Here is an 18215-nt window from a genome sequence, read left to right as displayed (position 1 = left end):
AGTGTTTGAAATATAAGAGATAAAGAACCCAGTCTGTTTGAGAAAGAGAGCTCCACAGTTTTTAATTTTCATTTGAGGCTGAAGTCAAACTAATTCTATTGACATATTGAGAGTTTTTTACTTTCACATGATACATCTCAACTAATCCAGTTGAAATTCTCTCCACCTGTCACCTGTAGACTTGCCCATGGACTTGCAAAATGGGGACTACTCCTTACTGAGCTGTAACCCATTTATTTTCCATAATTTCTGCTTCCATACTGTGAAGGTCGCATTCTCCCTCTTTCCGGTCGCTGTTTGTTCATTGGTCATACTGTGTGTGTCACTGCAACATTCTTCCTGCTTTCTTCCACACCTACTTTCCTGGTGGTAAAGAGTATTCCAGACATAAGTATTGCTGAGTTAAGTAATCTGCCTCTATCACCCTTCAGATACCTTCTACAGCATTGGGGATAGCTGGGGAAGGGGTGAGGACCACTGCCAGTTTGTGGATTCACACCTGGATGGAAGAACGGGACCTCAGTCATACATTGAAGCCCTGCCCACGATCCGAGGTACAGCAATGGGGGAGTGGGATGCTGGCCAGGAGCCTGTTATTCCATCTGTAGGATTAAGGGGTAAGGAGCAGAGTAGGGAGTGGAGCTCTGTCCACAGCTGCTGGATGTTCTCTGAGGAGTCCAGCTGAGAACAGATTATGCAAGTCCCAGAGGACTTGTGGGTGCAGAGAGAGAGACAGAGACAGAAAAGAGCATATGATGCAAATACTATGCAGCGATAAAATGCAAAAATGAAACAAAATATAATTGTATAGGTCTGTGAAACCTTTCTCTTATTGATAAGACCTGCTTCATTGAATCGAGATGCAAAATCTCTTCCATGTGCCTAAAGAGACCAGCTACATCTTTGCAAATATAGCTTTTGTTAATGATTTCTAAGGAATATGTCGAGTGACTTAAGGTCAGTACTTTTATTCTGGCCTGGTAGACACCTGTCTCAGAGGGAAAATTCTTACCTTGAAGGAGTTCCTCTGAGCAAATGGCTCACCTCACATCAACAGGTTGCTTCCCAAAATGAAACCAATCATAGAAGTCAGCCAATCTTTTCAGTAAGTCTGTTGGTTTAAATTATTCTGTTAGCTTTAGTGGTTTCCCTGTTAAATTATGTGTTGGTATTCTTTCATGGTGCCGTTACCGGGAAGAAACTGAAATAGTCATTGATATTTATATATCATGGTGAAGTACTGCACTTCTTAGCTCAGAAGACAGATGATTAATCCAGATGTGTACATACTAGGTCTAAGAGATAGAGAGCACACAGAAGTTTTATTATTGGCACAAGCCATGGGTGTTTCAGATGTTCCAATGCACGAGGTATGCGGACAAGAATGCTGCACCTCTTCTAATGCTTTAAGCAGTCACATTCTTTCTGCAGATGAATTAAAAGGGGAAGGGAGGCCTTAACTCAGTATTTACTGCATGAAATGATATCTTTTTGTTTTGTGAAAAGCTGACTTCTGCTGATAGTCTCTTAATCCCTGTGAGATAATGTGATTTGATGGTATTTTTCGCCTTAGAGTCCTTCATATATTTAAATTGACTTAGAAACTTCATAAACACAGCTGAAATAGGCCCACCTTTTGGAGTGAAATGCAGAAGTTCTTTGGCAGACCATAGCATTACACAATAGTTAAAGAGATTTTGAGCAGTAAAACCAATCAAAATGACAAGAAATATAAAAGACCAGAGTTAGATCATTTAAGAAAGATCTCGGCCTAATACCAGGGCTAGCCAATACCCTTTTGATACACCTCCCTGCCAGACAGTTTATGAATTTTCATTTGCACTGTGGAATTGACTCTCACTGCATCTGCTGCTTTTGCTAAATTACTGTGTCTGTGTCCTGGAATACAAATGGGTGTTTTTGTCCCGACAGGGTATTACCGCCAGTACCGCCAGGAGCCTGTATCCTTTGGACGCATTGGATACACAACACCCTACTACTACGTGGGCTGGTATGAGTGTGGTGTGCCCATCCCAGGGAAATGGTAGCAGTCTGCTTTCCTGTCTTAGGTAGACCATGCTTTTCAAATGATTTCTACCAGAGGACTGTGAGCAACTGATTTGGAAAAGGAAAAATAAAAAGATAAATGAGGCAAACCAGTGAAGACCAGCTGCTCAAGAAACCATCGTGAAGACAAACATGGACACCCGTTACCAGCCTAAATCTGTGGTGCTACTCGATTTCTGCTTGGAAGCAGGGACAGGATATAAGTTTCCTTCTTTCCTTCCTCTTCTGTGTCTTCAAGGCACAAAGAGAAGGTTGCAATGTGTGCAACCTGTGAAAATTAGAACTGTATTAGCCATGAAAATTTGGAAGTTTATTATATCTTACAGGAACGACCTAAGCATGCTGTGCTTGCTTAATGGGATGCTAAACTGTCTTTTGCTGCCCGATGGGGCTCCCCTATGCAATCATGCCATGTAACTGGCCACCCACCAAAGGAAGTATATTCTCCTGAAGACGTACCCTGTGGGTTCATCCACTGCTGGACTAATCACCAGGTCACAGTGTAAATTCACTTTGAGATATATCTGTATCTATATCTATATAAATACAGTACTGTACATCTGCAGAAATACTTCTTAGAGATGCTGAGATCTTCTTGTTTACTAGATAAATATGTTTGGAATTTTTATGTAAAAGGTGCTGTTAATTCTTTGAAATATCGCTATGCACAATATATTAACTGAGGAAAGAGCTGTTTTCTTCTTGTGAGTACTGTTGATGTCACATTTGAATTATTGATCAGGACCTGTGTCCCACTTCCTTGGCAGCCTTTGGACTGGATATTCAATGGGTTTCTACTCCTCTATCCATGTTAGAGTGGCACTGTATAGTCCAGTAAAAACACATACACAGCAGTTCATCAGCATCAGTTAAGCCTTCTATACTTTACTATTTAAAAGTTTTAGTGCAACTTTCCTTCAATCCATTCTCATCTTATTTTGTATGTTATTTATTCCTTGTCAGTATCTTTCATGTTACTGTGCAGAGGCATAGGATGAGTAATTTGGAAATTAGAAATTGCTTTTAACTTATTTGCTCTCCAAAAAGAAGTCAAAGCCACCAACCCAGGAGTCAACTAGCAGGAAGCTCATTTGACCACGGGGACAAATTGGGATACACTTCTTTTTAAATACTACCAACATCTCTTCCAAACAGACCAGAAAGCAGAAAGTGACATGAATGAAAGGTGTACTGATTATTTTTTTGAAGGCATTTGGAAGCTTGCAATAATGTTTCATGGTAACATCTCAAGAACCTTTGCTCATGTTAGTAAGACTCACCTGTTCTGGCAGCCCAGGAGAGTAGCAGTAACCTGGGGGACAGATCCAGTCCCTGGTCCATCTTTCACTCTTGTTCCAGCTTACATGTAGCATAGGTCTAACACCTCTTGAGTTGCTTCCTGTAGTTATTTTAAATTGTATGGGGGCAAAAAAGGGAATTAAAATGATTAAAAGAGCATTTTCTTTTTCATGGTGATTTGGGTTTTAACATTTTGATTTTGCTCACATATTTTTGCTTCAGTACAGTGCCAAATATATGGTCTTGAAGTATAACTTTTTTCCCTAATAAACCTATGATACATGGTTCAATTTCTATTTCATCCCTTCTGGTCATCTGTGTTAAGTAATCTACATGACAAATTGTTAGCTTTCAAAAAGTCCTCCTTGGGACAGGACTAAGGGTCAACTTTTTGTAAGGGACTGGGAGTATGTGAATGTGTTGTTCTCTTTAGAAGATGGTTAGCAGCTAGTGTGGAGTTACCAAGGGCAAATCATGCCTGACCAGCCTGATCGTCGTCTTCGTTGAAACAACTGCTGCCGTGCACAGGGGAAAAAAGGGAATGTCATTGGCTCCCACTGACTTGGCATGGTTTCCCACTGTCTGCTTATAGTGAAACTGGTGGAATATGGCTTGGAGAGTTGATCTTTAAGGTGGATGTGAAGTAAGCTATGTTAAGAGGCTCAAAAGGTTGTGATCAAAAATAGTGCAAAGGCCAGATGACAGCTGGTTGCAAGCGCCACCCCCGTGGGTGCAGTACTGTCTAATGACCTGGACTGTGGGATGGAGTGCATGGATGGAGTGCATCACCAGCAAGCTGATACTAAACTGGGGCTGGAGAGTGGTTTACGTGCACAGAACTGCTCAAAAGAGGGACTTCTATGGGCTGGAGATCCTGAAGTTCAGCAAACGATAGTGAAAAGTCCCACATGTTGGTCCTTGTGGCAATACAGGCTGGGATGACTGTCCACAGAGCAGCTTTGCAGAAGAGCTACATTGTACCTTCAGAGAACACAGAATTTAATCAGGTAAATTCTGATTTGTTCATCTGAAGAGACACGGTTCCTTCATTCCCTGCTGCAAGTACCTTTGGGGTGGGACAGTCCCATTCAGAGATGTCACTAGGGGTGAAAATGTGAGACAGTGGTTTTTTCTGCAGCCTCAGCTGAGGAAAAACTGGGCGGTGCTGAGGTTGGAGTGGAGGGCATTGTGCACTCTTCCCCTCCAATATAAATCTTCTCTGAGGCTAAACCAGCCAGGGCAGAGTCAGCAGTAGGGCACAGCAGGGAAACAGATGAAGTACAATGGTATACAATCTGTTGCCTTCATTTTGAGGTCTGCGTAAGTCCTCTGTGCTGTACGAGGTGACATGATTGACATATTTGCATCCTTTGCCCTGCATGTAGGGTAAACATATTATCATGACACTAGGTAGTTTCTTGAAGAGGTGATACTGATCTTGCTCTTTGCTCATCTAAGATGTGGTGGGGTTACAAAAGTGGCTAAAAGCCGTGTGGGTTAGGAAAGCCATGTCCCAGTCGAGATCCTCTCTCCAAGGCCCTGTCAGTGTCCTAAACAATGAGCAACCCTCCCCTTTCGTTCCCTATTTCCCTGCTGTCCCATGATGCACTGGTCCTGCCGTGCCAGCACAGAAGAAGCAGCACACCCCCTTGGGAGATAAACTGCCTCTCAGCTGAAGTAGCTGTACAGCTTTGTGGCTGCCCTGGATATCAGGGAGTGTCATACGACTTTGGGTACTGCTAATGGGAGAGAAACACATCTTTTCCTTTCTCAGCTCTCCTCCCATGCCCCTCTTACTGGCAACACCACATCTGCATCTGGTTTTCAAGCTCTTGGCGCCAGCTCAGAGAATGCCATGTCCTTTCAGAGGCTCTGAGGGGTGTTGCACCACCCCTGCTTTCTTGTCTAAGTGACCTTGAGGGAACAGGATGGAGGAGAAGGAGGATCCCCACAGAGAGAAAATTCACACAGCTTGGGCCTGCATTGCCTCCGGTCCAAGTCTCACAGGGGTGGAGGGATGCCAGGGCCCTGCCTAGTGGGAATTGTACAGAGCTGAAAAAGAAAGGGATAAAAACACAACAGAGGAAGGGGTGGGGAGGAAAAGACAAGAAAGCTGCTCAAAGCATTGTCTGCCCTGGTCAGTTCCAGATGCAAATCTCTGATCACTGTACCGTATTTTTGTGAGAATTGGGATTTCTGCCTCAAAGGCAGCAGAAACAATTGCCAACATGTGACAAACGCCAAGAGTTTTCAGGGGCAGCCAAAGCCCTGCATGTGGACCCAGCATGTGAAAAGAGGAACTCTTTGGTGATGAAGGAAGCACTGAGTGTCACTTGGAAAGATAATAGAAGGCCTTTGTGGGAGGTAACCCAACCCTCTGAGCAATGTGAAATGATCCTTGCAGTTCCTCTTTACGAGGAACTATACAGTTTTCTGTCTGCAGAACCCATGTCCTCTTTTCTTACCAGGCATATAGATGCTATTCAAGTGAAGAGCTGTCTTCCTCTGGCAGAAGAGAAAGAGGAAAATGCAGAAGGGAGTGAGGTCAATGTGGCAGTAACCTAGCTCTGCTTCCTAAGGCAAAACTGGCATCCATGGAAATTTAAAGTCCCACCCAAAGAACTGTGCCAGCCTGCCTGAGGGCCCTTAGCTGGTAACATTTGAAAACAAAGCCATGCCTTGTACTGCTGCTCTCTTTCTCATCATGCTTTTGTGTCCCATAAAGCAGGAAGCACTCCCACAGGACTCCTGCCACATCACTCAGCCAACTGCATCACAACAGTCAGTGAAATGTTTGAGCCTGGTGAGAATGAGCACTCGGAGAGAATAACACCGGAATGGTATCTGAGTGCAAAAATCCTGATGTCAACCCTGGAGGTCAAGTGCCAAAGGCACTTGGGGGACCTGGCTTGGAGGCCAGGTCCTCAGGTACCATCATTTGCCATAACTCCTCAGGGCCGTTGTGTTGCCAGTGGCAGTGTCACCCAGCTCCAAACATGGCCTGACCAGCAGAACATCTGGAGAACCTCCACGTGTCACATGCCAAGGAAGCATATTTGTGTTAGTGAAGATGAGCCACAGACCGAGCTGTGTGAGCAAGGACACAGCCAGTGGGCTCAGGGATTTACTTCTCTGTTCAGCAGAGGAGAGCCTGCACATGGAGTATCTTCTGCCCTCCTGAACAAGGCCAGCTGGGGGACATCAATGACAGGATGACCATGATGGTTAGGGCACTGGTACACAGACATACAGGGAAAGGCTGAGCACTGGATTTGTTCGGACTTGGGAAGGGAAGGCTTGGCTGGCAGTGGTTTGATATCTCAAATGGTCAATGGAATCATAAAGAAGATGGATCCACAAATTTGTGAGTCATACGCACACTGAAAGGCTGAAGGGCAATGGACATAGACTGCAACATGAGAAATCCAAGAAATATTAAGAAAATGTGTGTATCATCAAACTTATCAAGTACAGGGTGGCAGCCCAGAGAGGTAGGGAAACTCCATCCCTGAAGGTGCTCGTGACTGGACTGGACAGGGACATGAGTAACCTGATCTAACTTTGATGCTGGCCTTGCTTTGAGGTTCAAGTGTGCTGGATCTGATCTTCAAAGCTTCCTCCAACCTGGAGAATACAAGACTGTGAATGATACCAACTACTCTATTATGCAGTCAGATAAAACAAGAAGGAAAATTTCACAAAAAACAAAGTTCAATCTCCACACATTTTCCACAGTGGATTTATTTATTGGACAAAAACAATCATAAATTCACAGAATGGCTGAGGTGGGAAGGGACCATTGAGAAACATCTAGTCCAATCCTGCTAATTGGAGATTCTTTCTTGGAACTGAGTGTCTTTCCTTAAGCACTGTGTCTTGAAAGTATGATCTAAGGTATATCCAAAAATATCTCACAATTTTGCTCAGAGGTTATTGTTCCTCCCTGGCACCCATGGGCATGATCTGTATCATCCCGCTCAATGCCTGCTAGTAGATATTTAACCTGCCTTGCCCACACATTTCTGTCCTGCATAAACATAGCAGATGTTAATGCCAGAAACTCCAAAACAAATGTAGCAGCATTTCCCCCTTCCCTCTGGTGAGTAGTATCATGAGGGAATAAAACAGAGGCAATAAAACACAGGAGAGGGCCTGAGGTCAGATCTTCTCTGCTCCTCCACCTCACCCAACATCTTTGTCTTCATGCTGGCTCCTGTCTTGCCTGGTCCATGTTGCAGAACCACTCCTCCTTGTGCTGCCCGTGGGTGTCCCTGATGAGCAGGGGTGCCTGCATTGCAGGTCTTGCTTGGGGCAAGCTCATGAGCTGGAGCCAGTCACCAGTGAGTCACCTTCTCCCAGACTACACGTGCCATCACACTGGGTGATGAGGATCGTTTCAGGTTGCCTTGGAAGGTAATTCATTGATCAGCTTTGGAGGGGAGGGAAGGGGCTGTTCGAAACGGCTCCTCAGAGTGTTGCAGCTGCCCTGCTCTTTGGCTGGGAAAACCTTGAGAAAGGCAGAGGGACAGTCTGAGAAAGGCAGAGGCCATCTGCACAGCTGCACCTGGCAGCCCGACAGACATATGTGAGCAGATACTGGGAGTCCCTTCCCACAGGGAAGGGCAGGGTGAGAGCCCAAACCTGTGCCATGGAGACCCATACAGACAGAACTGCCTAAAAGGCAAGAGCATACACAGGAGAGGCTGCCCAGAGCACATACACTGTGTATTTTTTTGTTCTGTACTGAATCAGCAGAGTATGTAAATACAAGTCAGCTGAGGTCTGTTTAGTTTATGCTGCTAATCAGCAGTGAATAAACAAGAGAAAATTGTTCCAAGCTCTGAGTATATTACAATTTCCTCTCCCTAAATGTGAGAAAAAACAAAACCTACAAAATGAATAGTATTGTCAACGACAGCCTTAGGCGGTGCAACCTAAACAAAACAGAGAAGTAACAAACCAGAATGAAGATTTGTCCATTCATTTCAAGCAGCATTATGGAGTATTATTACGTCTACTCTTCATTTTTTGGTACTCTCCTGCTCCAAAACTTTACCTTGCAAAACTGCACGCTGATGGTCTTGTCCAGTGTACAGCATCAGCCTGGCTCCTGCACAGATCATCCGTGGTGATGCTGCAGCCCCTTTGCTCTCCTACCAGGTACTCTGCAGGTCCTCAGTCTGCAGAGGTTCAGAACTGGTCTCACCAACAAACATGGAATAACTTTCAAGATGATGGGGAATCTTCCTCTGATAGGAAGGCTGGTGATTCCTAGTTTTACTGCTTGCTTTTTGCACAGAAATGGTCTATGTTAGATCAGGGCTGGCCAACCATTTCCCAGTTACCTTCACTGCTGCTGCAGCTCTTATTTTACATTTTACAGTTATATTCTTTTTCTAGATTTTTAGCTCCCCTACTAGAAACATGTTTTAGGAGCTTTTATTACAAAGAAAAGTCTGCTTTTTTTTTCCTTTTGAAATTTTCTTCTGAAAATTATTTTGAAATACTGTGCTGAGAAATCTGCTTAGACTGTTTTTCCTTAAAACACCAAAGGTTCAGAAACCAGAAAAAGACCCGTGTTGCTCAAAGTAACTGACATGCCATTTTTTCATACAGTTAGTGAATTCTTATATTTATTATGTAGTATATTATAATATTTTATACATTAATCATTATATCACAAGACATTTGAGTAACCTGTACTGAAAACAAAATTGCTTCAAAGAGACAGCATATAAGATATAGGGACAAAATGTTTTATGAGAGTTGAGTTGCATCTGAGGAGAAAAATGTATGACACTGAAGGATATAACATGAAAAACACATGGTATATAGCAAACTCTTAGTGAGTTCTAGCGACATGCTGATGTTTCTAACAAGTGCATTAAGTGGGTATTAGAAGAGTTATGATGCTTACAACTTGGAAAATTCTGAAGACATTTGGAAATCTTCCACTGGTTCACCTTTTACAGCACTCAGGAAACTGAATGTCCCTTGGTACTGCCAGTTACTTCAAACAGCTTGAGGTTAATTGAGTGATCAAAATGTGATGCACTTTTTGTGATCCCTCAAACTTCTGAGATTCCCAGGCCTTGGCTTCCTTTGCAAAAGGAGACGGACCACAGTCTGCCAATGGAAATGTTCTTGTTTCAGGAATCTTTGTTGTGTAGCGAAAGCAAGCTGCTGAAGACAGGGGTCTAGTTTTGCTGTGCTGGGGAGTGTTCCTGTCATCTTGGTGTATAACTGCAGATTTCCTTTCTCATCATCCAAATTTTCATTTTTACAACCATTCTGTTCACATGAGAGGTCAAAGCTCCAAAGAAGAGTTTCAGGCTTGTGAAAAATGTTTTCTTGAAATAATCCTGTAATGTGTCACTTGGGAGGTGAAAATGTTGCGGTGTGGGTTAATATCTGCACCACATAGAATGTTGAGATTTTTATAGCTTTTTATAGCTGCTGTGTGAAACAAGTGAGATTGCCTAATGTGCCTCTCTCCCTTCAAGGCTTGGGTTGTTGGCTCCATTATTGTGGAGGTGAGCATGCTTCTACATGGTGGGCCTTCACTTTTCTACAGCTGTTATCTTCCACCAGCCACATCAAAACCAACACGTTTGTTTTCCAAACAGAAAAAGAGGCAAGAATTGGTACGATGGCCTGGTGCCCTCTGGGGTTTGTCTGACTTTGCCAAGTCGTCCTTGTTCATCCTTTGCATGCAACTGAACCTGAGGTGTCCTTATGTTAAACACATTTCATTACGTAGCAGTGCACCAAACCAATGCCAATTTGATCCCCTGGGTTCTCACTCTGCCAAAGAATAACAGGAAAGGAGATTGCAAGAATGTCAATGGAACAATCTCTGAGGGTTTTCCTCTACAAGAAAACCCCCTGATAAATATTATCCTTGTCTTAATGTTGCTTCATGCAATTACAGAAGTATGAAAGGGACTCTTTGGAATCCTCACTGACTCCTGATGCTTCACAGGACTGGATTTCAGATATCTTGGGGATCTCTCAGCATGGGACAAAATCTGGTCATGGGTTTCTAAGTTTCACGGCTCCTTAGAGACTTGTGCATTGTTTAGGAAGCTCAGTTATAGGAAAAGACCCTCAGTATGGGGTCTTGTTTTCAATCTTGCATCTTTTCTGCAAGCTTTTGTTTCTGTTGTTGTCACTGAGCCTGAAAAAACTTTGTAAAAAGGCACTTGGTACAGACTCCACACATTTCACACACGGGTCTGTAGTCCTTTCCAGGGTCTCAACTAACAGCTGGAATTGCAACTTCCTCCTTCATTTGAGCCATCAGGGTGTGGGTTAGCCAGCTGCCAACAGCTGCAAGGAGACAGTCTGGAGCTGGAGGCTTCAGACCAGATGATTAATCCCCTTCCTATAAACCCCCTAAACCTCCTTTCCTATATTGCAGTAGAAGACCTTTTCACTTATTGAAAATGCAAAATCTGCCTTCTGAAAAGCTGAGGTTTCCTATTCAAAAAAGGGGCATTAATTAGTAGTTCATCGACTCATTACTGGACTGGGGACAAGTTATAGTTACATTTCAGTTGTCAGCCTCCACAGAAGAACACTTAGAGATCTTGAATTTAAAATGGATATAAAATTGGACAACTAACTGTTTACAGATGCAAAAAATTGAATGCTTTTGTTCGGTCTCACGTTGTAGTTTCTGCCCCCATGTGCTGGCAGGAGAGCAGGGCAGCTCTGACCACAAACTCACACTGTGGGTCAGCAGAGATGCCTCTGTCGAGCTTCACCTGAGAGGGCCATTACTTCGAGGCCAGAAGTGACTAAAGAGAAATTGATATTTTTAAAAGAATGTACAGTGCCACATAAGGGTCTGCTTGCCATTTTCCCCCTTCCTGACTTATTCTAGGCATCTGCTTTAGTCACACAGCTAATGTGGCCCTCTCTTCATGCAAACTATTGCTGTGTTTCCCTATTTTATGAGAAATGTTTATTTGGCTACTGTTATGTTGCTTTGTGTTTTATGATGTTGAACTGGGAAGTGGTTCTCCTTCAAGATCTGAATAGATCTAATGGGAAATAATGCACGCCAGAATATACAGGCATGGTTTGACAGAAACAGTCAACCCTCAGATAAATTGCAGTTCTTGCACTTAGGTAGGAAATGGATCCACAGAGACGCCAACAGAGCAATGCCAGGTTTACATTTGGCTCCCCCTTGATGTGTGGATGGTCTAGTTGATGTCTGCATTGACATGGACAGCTGAACCTGCTCTTGAATTCCAGGAAGAACTCAAGGAATGGTGCATCCACATCTGAATATGTCCTGCTTGCTTAGACTTGTATTCCAGAGCTGTCAGCTTTTTGTACAGAGCTTGAGTAGTCACATTCAGACACATGAATTTGCTTATCCAGTTTGTCCCTATGAAGCTAGCAGAAGCTAGCCAGCTGTCGAGGGGCTGGGAGCCAGCTACAGAACAGACTCTACTGTTCCTGAAAACAGCCAGTCAATCAATCACATGCTTTTTTTTCAATGCTGTATGATGAATGCTTCATATGAACCAGCTACAGGGGAAACTCCATATAATAAATGTTGGCACCACTACCAACATTTGATATTTTCCACTCGCAAATGGTCTTTGAAACAAACTGTGCTGTGCTTCCAGAGTTTCTGAGCAAACATGCTCAGACAGTAAGTAACTATAATCTAGAGCTGCAGGAAAAGGAAATGGAGGGTAAAAATGCTTTCTCATCCTCCAGAAAATAAAAGGGGCACAAAACAAATTAAGAAGGTGAATGTGGGCGTTAAAAGAGACCTTTTGGAGGTGTGCCATTAACGAAAGAGAGATGTGAGCTAGGGCAGTGCTGGGGTTGTGTCACAGGGAGATGTGGGAGCTACCTGAGACCAATGGACTTTGTTTTACTGTAACCTCTCTATGTGCCTGACACAAGGCAAAAGAGCCGCCAAATGCCAAGACCTTCACTAGAACTTTGCTTCCAGTGGCCAGAGAGTTTCTCTCTAAGCTGGTAGCACAGATGGTAGTAAGAAAGAGGAAGATATTTAGGTATGGTTAAGACATATTCCCACAGGAGAAAGTTGAAAGCAAGGAGATTTGAGTGTCCTTCAGTGGCCAATAAAATTGGGACAGGCCCATAGCAGACTGCAGCTGTCCCAGGAAAGATTTGGAGATGAGAAGACTGTCCAAGGACGGGATGGTTAAAAATCCATTGTCTTTTCCTGGAGGTTGGTGAGAAAAAGAAGTATCAGAAAACTTGGCATCCAGTGTGTGGAAAGCCAACTTCTATGCAAGTGGGAGGAAGAAGAGTTAATTGCTGAGGGAGGGAGGCAGAACTTCACACTGGGAGGTTTTACTTATTTTATGGAGCTTTTTCTGGGCTGTAGAACTTTTATGGGTCTCTGAGGCAACATCTGAGCTAGCTAAAAGTCCTGCTGAGCTGGAAAGAGCACAAAAGTGCAGTAAGACAGAGATAAGAAAAAATATTTAACCCAATTTATATTTCCCCTTTTTGTAATCCACACGTTGTTCACACACCGATATTTGCTCTTTCCACCCCATCCCCCACCAATAAACCTTTCAAAGCATGGAAGCATCATCAGAATTTTTTTTCCCTAAAGAACATTGCAAAGGTCCTTAATATCTTACATGAAAAATAATTTTGCATTCCTAAGCCTTGCTATTTCCAAGATGTTGGGGACAGGGAAAAAAATCCATCAAGAAATGAAAAGTCTTCAGCATGGTTTGGGGTTTCAGTGGTTTCACTGTTTAGCCTGTTCTGAGAAGGCATTCCAAAGTACACAGCTCCTGCTAATGCCACTGCCAGAAAACTACTCCCTCATCCATGTTTTAAATAGTCCTCCCAAATATATGAAGTAGGAGAAAGGGCCAAGTGTGGAAAGTGCAAAGCCCTAACAGAGCCAGAACATTCTGAGGTGGGTATCTACGTTACAGCCAGACCATGGCTGGCCAGGATGAGTTCGTGTCTGCTCTGAACTGCCAGTACAGCACACACTGGTGATATGGGGCAACTCTAATGCTGTGCTTTTCAAGACAAATCATTTTTCTCTGTGATTGAGACATCCTATTCCAGGTCCAGGCCTCCCTTGCCTTCTGCAAGTCACAGCTAAGTTTCCTGTAGTAAGTAGTTTCTACAACTGTAGTTCATTTTCCATTTTATAAATACAACACTGAAACTAGAAAGCTATTGAAATGCAGACCTACACTAAACACCCTGTCTGGCACTTCGAGGTACTATAGCAAGCCCTTTAGAAATCTATGGAGTGCAGCAATCACCAAAAGAGCTCCAGCACCCCCATCTCTCTTAAGTCTCACTATGAATCCAGTGTTTACAAAGACTTGTTCTGAATTTAGTATCTTCTATCAAGGAAATGCTGAGTTATATGAACGCTTTTGAAATGTGATGTTTTCTTCAGGGCAGGGGTGAGGAACGTGTTCCTTGCTGAGAGCCAAGTAGGCCCAAGCACTCTGGCAGGCCAGGTTCCTTAATGATGTCCAGTAATGGCATGAGCATGGAGGGAAGTCAGATGGCTGGGGACTGTAACACTGATGTCACAGACCACAGCTATCCCCTAGCCAACCTGGTCACCCATACCTTCCTTCACAAATTAGACACAAGAAGGTACGGGGGGCTGCTCTCACATCTCACTGAAACTCTCTTCTCCAGGCTGAGCAAACCCAGATCACTCAGCTTCGACTCACAAGGTAAGTGTTTTAGTCCAGACCATACCAGAGGCCTTCCACTGAAATTTCTTCAGCTTATTGATGTGTTCCTAGCATTGGAAACTTCAAAATTCCACGTGGTATTCTGCATGTGGTCTGTTCAGTGCTGAGTGGAAAAAGCAGCCACTTCCCTTAATCTGCAGGCTGTGCTTCTGCTCACACAGCCCAGGGAGCTGCTGGCCTTCTCTGCCACCCTTGGTCAGAAAGGACAAGAGAACAGTCCTGATTTTGCTCATGCTTAAATTAGTCACTAATTTTATCCTGGCAGGCCTGAGAGCAAGACTTGGATCAGAATAAACAGCTTTCAGCCTCAGTACTTGGGCTTCATCTCCCATCATGAGCTAAGGAGAAGAGCAACAGAGGGATGCAAAAAACCAATTAAAAAATAGCTAAAATACCTTGAACCAAAACCCAGTGAATCTGTAAACTGCTAACTACTAAAACTTCAAGGGATTAGTGTAGAGAAAACTGCTGTTTATCTGATTCACACAGCTAAATTCACCTCCCAGCCCGGCAGCAAGACCTTTCTGGGCAGGCACCTCCTCCCGGTGGAGGTGCAAGACCAAAGTCCATGGTGCTGTCAGCCTGAATCTTCAACTGCTCATCCATTTTCCTACACATCCATGTGACTGGTGCACAAAACACTAGCCATGAGTTTTCTGGGACTTAAGGGACCTGCACCACCCCTCTAGGTTTCCCTCAAAGCTCTGCCCTGTGAGGCCCCCATGCTCCCCTGCAAGTGTGTCATACACAGAGCTGCATGACTGTACAGAGTCCCTGCTTATAGTGGAGCTGTATCCAGCATTGCAAGACACAAAAGTGATACAAAAATTCAGAGAGGTGGTGAAATGCTGGCTGTAAGAAGTCAGTGAGAGCCAAAGGAAAATGTTTGTATTCCTTCATCAAGCTGAGCAGACTGTTTACATCTGTGATTCCTTCTTCACATACTTTGCACTTATGGTCATGGTGCTGCTGGGGAAACACTTGCATGGGCTTGAAGTCAGCTGCCTACAGGATCCTGGAGGCCAGGGGGGACTGTTGCCACCAGCCAGCAGGAGAATGGCATTACTCTGATCAGAAGCTTGGAGCAGTGACATGCTGCATTTCAGGAAACAAGAAGACTGAAGTTGCAAATCTGCTGAAGGGTTGACTGCAATGAACCTGGAAAAGGTTGGCCATTTCTGGTAATGTATCATATTCTTTCCATCTGCAACTACAGATTGCATTTTCAGCAAAGTTTGCTTAATTTAATTTCCAGTGCTTTTTTTTTCTTCTTCGTGATGCTCTTTGCTCTTCAGGGGTCTGACTAATAGCAGAAATGTTACAATTCTTTCCACTTTCTTACTGCTCTCATTTGCAGCCAAGCATTGTCCATCCACAAGGTTTATGTAAGTAAACATTTTGGCAATGTTTAGCATTTTGCTGACCATTGCCAAAAATATCCTTACAGGTAAACCATCTGAAACACTAATGCACAAGAGCAATTTCCACAGGTGATTTCTGTGTGGTCTTGGGAATTCGCAGAGGTACCAGCTGACTGGAAGCTGGTGAACATCATCCCAGTATTCAAGAAGGGAAAGAAGGAGGAAGCTGTACAAGGAGTGGCTGAGGTCACTTGGTTTGTTCAGCTTGGAGAAGAGGAGACTGAGGAGAGACCTCATTGTGGTCGTCAGCATCCTCACGAGGGGAAGCAGAAGGGAGGTACTGATCTCTTCACTCTCGTGACCAGTGAGAGGACTTGAGGAAACAGCGTGAAGCTGAGTCAGAGGAGGTTTAGGATAGGTATCAGGGAAAAGTTTTTCACCTTTTGGTGGGTGGTTGGGCACTGGAACAGGCTCCCCAGGGAAGTGGTGACAGCACCAGCCTGACAGAGTTCAAGAAGAGTTTGGACACTGCTCTCAGGCACAGGGTGTGACTCTTGGGGTGTCATGCACAGGGCCAGGAGCTGGACTCGGTGATCCTGACGGCTCCCTTCCAACTCAGCATATCCCATCTTAAATGGAGGAGCTATGTTTTTATGAATCCTGGAAAATATTTCAGGTCATTCAAGATAAAGATTCGGAACATTTTTCAGGGATGAGAATCCATTCCTGGACAAGGAGACCACAAGCACAAACGAAGTAATGACTTAATTTAGAGGAGAGATTGGAAAGAGAGAAGAGCTTAGATAGCCTTAGAGTGTGCTATTTAAATATTGCAACTCACACAAAATCACCAAGTGTTAGTCTACTTCTCACCCCAAAGGTAGTTGTGTAAATTAAACTTTTTTTTAAACAACAAATTCACATTTCTCTTCATTTGCATTCTTGAATTGGAGCATTTTGCTCTCACAATGTTTCCCATGAGATTGCAACAGCTGAGCTCAAGAAATGGAATGGCCCTAATACACTTCTGCTGCTTTGATTTCGGAAGATAGATGGCAAGCAGAACACCCAGCACTGCGAGAATTGTCCTCAAAGATGGCAAACTTGTCCCTAAGAGCTGACAGTGCTTCATTTGGGCAGTACTGTGCTCTTGCATGACAGCTCCATCTTCCACTGAACTAACTGCATCTGTCATCCCTGTAGGGGTAGCGATGGTTCAGTGATCACAGAGAGGACAGGGCTGCAGTGTCTTCCCTCTTTGGTGCCTGCTCCTCCAGACAGGAATAGTCCTATAAATTACAATTAAAATGAGCCTGAACTACTGACTCCCTTCTAGCTCAGTGGAGAGATTAGATGATTTATGTTTTTCCAAGCTGGATGAACTGCAAGCATCCTGGTGGGTGTTACTCACATCCCAGCAGGTAGCTCTCAGCACCTGAGTGCAAGCTGAGCTGCTGCCTTTTCAGCTAGGCTTGTTAGCACTGATCTGGGAGAGGCTGCTGGAAAGGAGCTTTTTTCCTCTCCCTTTCTTAACAATGACAGCTTAATGTTTAACTAATTGTTGATCACTTCCTGCACACTACTTTCTGTACTCACAGATGTTTTGGATGGGTTGGATCAGCATGGTTTGCTGTGGCTTGTTGAAAAAAATTCAGCTTGTGGAGCTGAATACAGTTAATGTCCTAATAGCAGCCACATCCAGCCCTGCAGGCTCATTTCACTTCTGCTGCCACTGACACTTCCTGAGCAGTGTGGCTGTGCCTAGGATCACTGTGGTTCTGTCTGCTGTAATGGGGGCAAAGAGGGAAGTTACTCTGCTGTCCCTGCATTACAGAAACCTGTAATGGGCTGGGCTGACACCAGCATTCAGCTGCAGCAGGAGTATGTTTTTGAGGTATCTGCCTTCCCCATGCACAATCTGCAAAGATTTGTACTGCAGACTGGCCTCAGGGAACTCAGATTGGCAGCTAAAATGAGGCTGAGAAGGGTTCCTGAGAGTCCTTGGAGCATGTGCCACATCTTCATGGGCATCTGAACCAGGCTGGAGGAGAGCTGAGTGATGTGAGGTGGGTCCTCAGCACTGACCCACTCCCAGACCTATTCCAGCTATGCTGCACTGCATGTTGGTGCAGACAAAGTCATGGCCTCCTCAAAAATCCACCTTGCTTATTAAGCACAGAGTTTTGAAAATAGCTGAGCATTCCTTGGAATGATTACATACAGCAACAGGAAAGCTAGGAAATAATAACTGAAAAATAATCCCGCACACTGAGAGTGAATCTGGGAAATCTGGTTTGGATAAAGGCAGCCCAGCCCCGAACTTTCACCGAGTTTCAAGCTGCAGTCTCATGCAGTTTAGAGAAATATGTTCACCTTGCCCTCCTCTGACCTCCTCCAGAACCACTTCTATTCCTGAGAGCCTCCTGCAGCTTTTTAGAGCTTTACTGCTGTAAAATCCCCTTGTAGCATCCCTGTGCAAGCATGTGATCTTTGTGGGTATTTCTGCCCCACTTTAAGATCCCAGAGCAACTTGTCTGAATTTTTGCTGTGGTGCCTGATCTAGTCCAGCTAACAAACATATGCTGGAGAGCTAGAGTCCGTGGAAATATTTTGATTACAAAAATTAGGGGTAAAATCTTGCCCTTACTGATGTTCATAGGAGACTTTCCATAATTTTTGGCTGGGTGAGGTTTCAGCCTGCAGCAGTGCTTGCCTTTAACATCACTATGAGGAATGAATGTGGAGTCAC

The 18215-nt window shown here is 44.1% G+C and overlaps 1 protein-coding gene across 2 annotated transcripts in view; it reads left to right on the top strand.

Moving 5' to 3' along the window:
• Positions 1-3645, top strand: part of FNDC1 (fibronectin type III domain containing 1) — a 62960-nt gene extending 59315 nt beyond the window's left edge. For both annotated transcript variants that reach the window (XM_038133185.1, XM_038133186.1), the window contains exons 19-20: positions 432-554; positions 1933-3645. In XM_038133185.1, coding sequence (XP_037989113.1) covers positions 432-554; positions 1933-2048 — 239 coding nt within the window. In that variant the 3' untranslated portion in view covers positions 2049-3645. The remainder of the gene's footprint in view (positions 1-431; positions 555-1932) is intronic.
• The last annotated feature ends 14570 nt before the right edge of the window (positions 3646-18215 follow it).

The sequence above is a fragment of the Motacilla alba genome, chromosome 3, assembly GCF_015832195.1.
Source record: "Motacilla alba alba isolate MOTALB_02 chromosome 3, Motacilla_alba_V1.0_pri, whole genome shotgun sequence".
Lineage (NCBI taxonomy): Eukaryota > Metazoa > Chordata > Aves > Passeriformes > Motacillidae > Motacilla > Motacilla alba.
The sequence above is the reverse complement of the archived record's forward strand: the minus strand, read 5'-3'. Positions and strand labels throughout refer to the sequence as shown.